The 8,103-nt window shown below is 36.7% G+C and overlaps 1 protein-coding gene across 1 annotated transcript; it reads left to right on the forward strand.

The window, feature by feature from the left end:
* The first annotated feature begins 2,944 nt into the window (after positions 1–2,944).
* On the forward strand, positions 2,945–7,678 carry LOC110873696. The gene is made up of 3 exons (XM_022122695.2): positions 2,945–3,102; positions 6,823–7,054; positions 7,126–7,678. Exons 1-3 carry the CDS (start codon positions 3,023–3,025, stop codon positions 7,420–7,422), a joined length of 609 nt encoding a protein of 202 aa, XP_021978387.1. The 5' UTR covers positions 2,945–3,022; the 3' UTR covers positions 7,423–7,678.
* The last annotated feature ends 425 nt before the right edge of the window (positions 7,679–8,103 follow it).

The following is an 8,103-nucleotide window of genomic DNA, read 5'->3' on the forward strand; positions in this document are numbered from 1 at the left end:
AAGGTGTTGGTCCGTTCACGTGTCCGAAATACTCGTTTTAATTTTAAAAGGCCGTTACGGTCAACTTTTAGGCGAATGACGGAAATATGTAAAAGACTCGGATAACTCATGAACCGACCACAGAGGCTTATACCAACATGTGACCTGGTCCTAAGTGAGTCCTAAGGTATATTTATACTTTACTAAAACGGGTCAGAACTGAAGTCAAAGCAAAAGTCAAACTTTTGCGACTTTCGGCTCCGAACCGGTTCTATATAGTAAATGATCGATTCAAACGAGCGCAAACAGGTTTATATACTTATTATCATGTTTTATGATTGTCAAAACAGGTTCCATAACATATACATTACAGATTATGCTTAAATCGCTAAAATAGCTTTCTGTTGACTTTTTAACCGCACGTTTGACTCGATAATTGACATAGTTAGAGTGGTGATCAGGGGGAACCATTTTAGAGGTTTAATACCCACATAAATACCAACTCATAACCATTTTTGATTCGTCATAAGACTGAATCAGTTGCAAGATATTGCAATGACAACCGTTAGTTACGACGGTTGCGTTTATAGGCTATAACTATGGAAATGTGAAACCAAATTGGTCATGAACGACTTACAGAAGTTAACTCTTGATGAGAGAACAGAAGGGAAAGCTAGAGAGCTCTTGAATGATCAGTTATAAGTGTTTTGAGTTGTGTGTTTGGTAATGCACAAGAAGTGGCTATTTATAGCCAAAGAAGGCCACTTATGATCATTACAAGCTCTACTATCAGTCCAGAGCTGATGGGTAGTTGTCCCCTAAATGTATGGGTCATTTGTAGGGTGCCCATGCCCCATAATTACATGCATAATCGTTCACAAGTTCCAAAAGCCAAGTAGTTACCATTTTTCTGCATCTGGGCACTTTACGCGGCCCGCATGGGAGATCCCATGCTTTTTAACGCGGGTCGCCTAAAGTTAAGAAATCAGGCGAGTTATAAGGGAGGCTCGCGGCCCGCCTCAACTTATGTTGAAACTTCACGCGGGTCGCCTAAGGTTAAAATTTCAGGATTTTTAAATCTTTTGTCATGATTATCAGAATCGGGCCATTAATAACGAAATCTTTCGCAATGATTCACCTGGCCTTTCGGTTCTGAAGGGGTAACTTTGCGGTTTGGCCCTCGGTTATTTACCGATAGGGGCCTCGTGTTAATTACCCGCATTATTAAGTCCCCGGTTTATTTATTATTTATATTGGAAAGCCTTAGCTTTCACTGTTGACGCTTTTAACCCTTCTTCTACGAACTCGATCGTAACTTTCTTGTTTCATATCGAAACTTCGCGAAATTCATATATATTATTTTAGTGAGGGTATAATACCGTTACAAAGTCTTTGGGACGTTAAAGGGTCACTCAGAGGTATTATTAAACATGTTGACACAGTTAACCCCTGTAGTTTGTAATCTCTCACTTTCTTCCGCGTTTTAGTTTTGTACGATCTATAATTTATTCGTTTGAAGGTTTAAGCATTATTTAGGGATACTATACAGTATATTTACCCTTGTTGACATTTATAACCCTCGAATTTATATACTTTCAAGGTTTGTCAAAATTAGTCCTTTATTTATTATAGATGCCACGTGTGAACAAATGACACGTGTTATCACATCATTGGACACAAAAATTCGAGGTGTTACACGAACGGACTGTCACTCGTACGATCAGTCGTCCGATCGGACTACCATCCGATCGAACCACTAATCGACCCACCAACACTTGTTTCGTTTTATACGTCACTTATCGTATCATTCTGATCAGGCTAACCATACTCTCAAGTGCTCCCTTCAATCCATCAACCGCTGTGAGTATACTCGATCCCTTTTTTGCTTTACGCACTTTTGGGTGTTACATACGTTACTTATACTAAATCACATCGAACACACTACGCAATACTTTAAACGCTAACCATTACCGCATGTTATACGTGACTTAATGAATACTTGTTTGTTATGTTTACACATGGAATGATGTCTACCTGCCTTAGCAACGTTAGTACTATTAGTTTGGACTCAGCACCCGTTCACTCGGGGGTTGTTAAGGACAATTACCTACACGGCTCACAGTGGTGAGAATGTATCGTGAACTGCCTTGGGCAGTCAACCCGCAGTTATTGGTATCGATGGGTTCATGTCGATAACTAACATGCCACATTTTACACTGTGTACGTGCTCGTTATGAGTAACGCTTTCGAACTCTATATGCTATTATCAAACTTGTATGCTCACCTTTACACTATATGTATTGACTTTTACTTTACCTTTTTTTCGGTGCTTAGGATGCTTATTTGCTTTCTATGGTGTGAAATCGAGGCTAGGAAAGACCTAGGTCAACAATAAACAATTGTCTGTAATAAAAAATATGAGTTGTCGGAACAGAACAAATTAACTAGATCTTTTCTGTAATAATTGTATTATCATTTATGACATGGTATGGGACGTGTTGCTTTAAATATCTGGTAAATATAGTTGTGATGGAAACTTCTGGACAATCTGTTTCCCTCAGTGCCACGCCCCGATGTTTCCGCCAAGTGGGTTGACGGTGGTGGTAGGTTGAAGGAAGAAGAAGATGAGTGGTGGGCCATCTCTTTATATTTTTTTATTGTTTTAATTGTAGGGGCAATCTAGTCGTTTCACACATACTTAACTGAGAAGTCTAACATGGGTTAGTGATAAGGACCACATGAGTGCAAAAGTTGCAACCACCAGAATTACGTTTGTAATTATTGAATTCTCGAGACAACTCTACAATTTTTACAAACCGCATGACCAACCATGCATTTAACTCATAGTACCAACATTTTTAAAAGCCAACGGGTGTAACCGACTAAAACAAACTCTCTAGGGACTAAATCGAAACAACACAAGGCCACCATCCATTACTAAATATCGATATAAACCGCAGTATGATTCAACACTTGATTTACTCTTCTAGAAGTCGATCTTCACTTGCGATCATCTCTCTCTCTCTCATACACACACACAATAATGGTGAAACTATCAGATCTTCCAATACACGCATCTCGCCTCTTCTTTCTTCTCATCATTCTCCAAATTCCGCTTTTCAGGTATTTTTAGCCGTTCAATCTCATTATTATCTGATTCATATGTTAATTTTTATCTAGTTCATGATCAATCTAAAATATATACAAGTGTTTGTAGTTTTTTCCTCGATCTCTTACTGGATGATGAAATTTTCTCATGTTTCACTTGATTAATGTGAAATTTTGCTTTTTCTGTTTATAATTGTTTGCTCTAGAGTGATGTATAATGGTTGGAGTAGCTGATGTAATCAGTGTTGATAATTTTAGCTTAATTTTATGGTTATTTGCTCAATTCTTGCCTGTGTATTTAACCCTAGGTGACAGTTGTTCTATTTGATAATTGAGTTCAAACCTAGTTTTGAGTAAGAAATGGATTCTGCTCAAATATAACTCCAGAACTATGCAGATATTGGTCAAGGGCTGATATTTGAGATATATGTTATTGCTGGGGGACATCGGTAATTTTAATATCATGCAGAATTTATATATATACATATATAAAACGTAAAACATATAGTAGTATCAAAAGTCAAACTCAAAAGTGCCAATATTTGAAACATGATCTAATCGTAAGCCATGAAATCATCCTCCGAGTCCAACCAAGGTGTCCAATATTTATGATTAACTTATAAAGAAGCAAGATGTATATGCATATATGTGTTGTAAGCTTTGCTTAGGGAGTTTTTCAAAAAAAAAAAAAAAATAGAGTTTTCCTTTTTAACCCTAAAGTTTTAATCTTTGACAATTTATGTTTAAAGTTTTAATCTTTGTTCCTTTTTAACCCTAAAGTTTTAATCTTTGACAATGTATGTTTAAAGTTTTAATCTTTGGTAACTTAACCCCTTTGATTAATTTGATTTTTCACTTCTAATTCAAAAGTTTCCATCTTATACAATTTAACCCCTTTGATTAATTTGATTTTCCACTTCTAATTCAAAAGTTTCCATCTTTTGCGATTTAACCACTTTGATTTTTTTTACTTATGTGTTGTAATCTTGGCTTTGGAGGGTTTTTCAAACAACAAAATGGTTATGCATATGGTTGTTGTAACCTTGGCTTTGGGGGTTTTTCAAAAAAAAAATGATTTTTTTTACTTTTCACCCAAAAATATTTCATATATTATTTTTAACCCAAAACTATTTGTTTTTTTATTTTTAACACAAAACTTTTTATCTTTTACAATCTATCCTCACAACTTTTTTTACTTTCAACTTTGGTCCTTTGTAATTTTCATTCTCCGCAATTTTTTCGCTTTATGCTTTGTTCTAAATTTTGTGACTTAACACATCGCAACGCGCGTCTTTGGTTTAACGTTTTTACGTTTCGTTCTAAATTTTGCGAGTTAACACGACGCAACGTGCGTGTGTGGGTGAACGTTTTTACATCGTCTATTTTTTTCCCGTTTGACATGTACAACATAACGTGCGTGTCCTAAATCGACTTAGTTATAACTAAAGAATTCCCGCCGCATTGTGGCGGGTCATAATTCTAGTTATGGTCAATATCGGTCAAATACTGGTCAATATCACCGATAATACACAATTTTGATAATGTTCCACCGATATTAACTGCAAGCACATGAAGTTAGTGTTAAGCTGTGGTTGTAAGGTTTATTATTGGTAGTTTGGTACGACCTCAAAGTTCTAGCCCTACGTGTTTCAGAATGGAGGGAGTGTGTCATGGTATTGTCTTGACTCTTTTTACATCGAAAGTAGCCTGTCAAAGTGTCAAACAGAAGTGGCAGTCCTCTTTAAGTGTGTTTACGAAACTTTACGTGCAAGATTATGTTCAAATGCTGATTATGCTTTATTTTCAAGAGTGAAGCGATCTGAATAAACCTCTGTAGAATGAGTTTACTAGACTTTGGATGTTTAATCTTTTATTGAAGAGTTTCCTCACAACAGGCAGATCGTAGAGACGTGAGGTTACACGATAAGTTAGGAAAGGAAGATGAGAGAATTTGATATAAGATTGAATTTAAAAACCCAAAAGTATAATTCATTGGTGCACCAAGTTGGGAAATTATTGTAGTGTGATGTGATTTAGATGTTTTGTGGGGAAGGATAATTTGGTAACACCCCAAAATTTCGAAACATACCGTTTTTAAGCTGTTTCTAGCTTTAGTTGTGATTAGCTTATGTAAGGCATATAGATGAATGATGAATCATCAACATTCAACAATTATTAGAGATTTTGAAGTTTCTGATAGACCGAGAATGATGTTTACGTAATGACTTGATCAAAGTTTCGTTTTTTAGTTTATTCAACTTCATAATTTTCAAAGGGTCACCTTGCACTCTTGGGTGCTAACCATGGTGCCACATATTTACTCTTTATAGCAGCATATTACCAAAGTTGTTGATTATGAAGTCCGTTTGTTGAATAATGTTGCTAAAAACTTTAGTTTCAATTCTATAACTATCCTAGTGACTACAACGAGTATATACCGTGGAATTTTGTTTGTTATGCCCTTCTGAAAATAAGGGAAATTAAATCAGAATACAAGGGTTTGATACTTACTCTTGGTGCAGTTCTTTACTAATAGGAAACCGTCATCCTCACCAGCGTATACGCCTGTTCTAGTTATCAACTCATCATACATATCCTTGCCCATAGTCCACATAAGGACTCACAACATTGGCACCACTTTCTATGCTTTGTCTAGATTAATAACACCATATGCAACTCCTCTCTTTGGTTATGTCTTTCTATGAGTTGTCTACATCTGTTGTTGGACGTCTTATAATTTCTTGATGGTTTAGACCTCCATCTGTTTTTCTCTTTTGCTAATATACACATGTTAGTGACCATCTAGGTAACTCGTGTTTTGAATATCTCTCTTATGCAGCATCCTCAAACCGCAATAGCAACATCATCAACCCCTAAAGCTATCTTTAATAAAAAATCTCACATACCTAGCAAGAATGAGGTGCTCCAAGGAGAATCATGTGTGCTCAAGTTGCATGGCCAATTCAAAATAGAAGAGTGGAATATTTACTTAGGGCTTGTGTTTGCGTTGAATTGAATACATGGCCTGCCCCCTGCAAAAATATCTCTAAATTCTTTTCTCAACTTATATGTTATCTCCCTCACCTCTTTCACTTGTACAATTTGGGTGTCATCCTTGATATCCCTTATTCTTCTTTCCTAGCCAATATATGATTTTATTTTCTCCTCTCCTCACCCCCTCACATGTACATGTAACCGCTCCTGCCACTTTCTTGACTTCTCTTTGGCTAGTTTATTTCAAACGTATAGTGTCATCAGACATTTATTTCCTTCCTTTTAGTTTTCAGTCTTTGGGCTTTTTCCAGAAAGCAATTTGTACATCTTTTATTGTGTTTAATCTGATGTTTACCTTCTTACTTTCTTTCGCCGAGGACACCATGAATGCTTGTTGCGATCTCCCTCATATACACTCTCTTCTTTGGTATCTTTCATCACCTCCCTAATATCACAACCTGCTTCCTAAGGGAATGTCTCAAGTCGTAACACCTATATGATACTTTTTTCATGTGTACAACTAAAAGCTTGCGCCCTTTCCCTGACCATTTGGTTTAATGTTGCACCTAGGTCCATTTGTTGCACGGCATTAAGTTTAGTTTAGAAACCATGGCTAATTTTTTATCATTAGTTTCGACTTTTGCTTCTTACTAATTACAGTTACAAAAGGACAAAGGGCCAAATATTCACATTCTTTTTACTTTTTCATTATACTGATTATTCTTTTGTTAATTAATTCAGGATACCATGTAGATCCGGTATGTGTACATCACCCATCCATGTTACAGCTAGCCAGTTGATCGCTAGTGAGATCTTTCCTGTAGCTGCAATCAAGGCCCTTCTTTACCCGGGTGCGCTTTTTAATGATATAATCTACAAAACGAGTGTTCCCAGCTGGAATGATATACTAGATAAGTACAACCTCACTGAAATAAAAGGAGCGTCTGCAATGCCTGATCTACAACGTTTGGAGGTTTGTTTTGCACCCTCACTTCCTAATTTAACTTCTTTTCAAAATTGATTAATTCATTTGTTTGTTTCCAGGTTCTTGCAGGAAGTTACTTCTCGGTAGCAGGATCGTTTATTGGTCTACTAAAGCCACAAAGAATGAGCATGTTTGGGACTCTTCTAATCGTATGGGGACTTGTGAAGGAAGGACTTCTTGGAAAGCCGGTAAACACGGACCCCACTAGATCCGTTTACGTGTACCCAACCATGCTCATTACGGTACTTTGTGCCTTCTCTTCCGTCAAGTACAATTTCCAGAAAGCCACCAAAAAACCTCCTCCCCGTCCTATAGCAAAGCCTCTTAAAAGCTCCAAGAAATCTAAGCTCAAATGATTTGATTAATTCGACCCAGTAACCACTTATGAATCATGGATCTCAAAAGTTGTTGACTCAAGTTTGACCTACAAGGTATGTTTAAAACTTCATTTTCAGCTAGATTATGCTTGTGAAGACGAGATTGTGGAACAAAATGGCTATTTCTTTTTTTTTTTTTGTTGTAGTACATTCTTGTTATAAATTAAAGTAAGAATTCAGTCCATGTACCGATCGGATTTGAGTTTATTTGATGTGGAGTCGATGAGCACGATCATGAGCATTTTCAAGTTGGGGTTTGTTTAGGCTGCCATTTTAACTGCACAACAATATAGGAGCATCACCAATGAATGTGTTCATGGCTGGTGTGGAAAGAGAGGAAGGAGATGGTGGTCGATGTGGAGAAGAGAGGCATTCATAGGACCAACGCCCTCAAACGGATTCAAAGGAGGGAGGGGGTTGTTTTGAGATCGTTTATGGGTAACCCCGGGCTGTCTTATAGCTGTGTTCGTGGGCAACCCATTGGTGATGCTCTAATGTTTTGAGCTCACCAACTTGAACCTTACGAACCCAGGAAAGGAAAGGAAAACATGAGACTACACGACAAAATAAATAATTATTTATATAAAATCCGTTAGAATTATAATTTATTTGAGAAATAATTAATTTAATGTAGAATTAGTTTAACATGATATGAATTGC

Source organism: Helianthus annuus, chromosome 8 (genome assembly GCF_002127325.2).
Source record: "Helianthus annuus cultivar XRQ/B chromosome 8, HanXRQr2.0-SUNRISE, whole genome shotgun sequence".
NCBI lineage: Eukaryota > Viridiplantae > Streptophyta > Magnoliopsida > Asterales > Asteraceae > Helianthus > Helianthus annuus.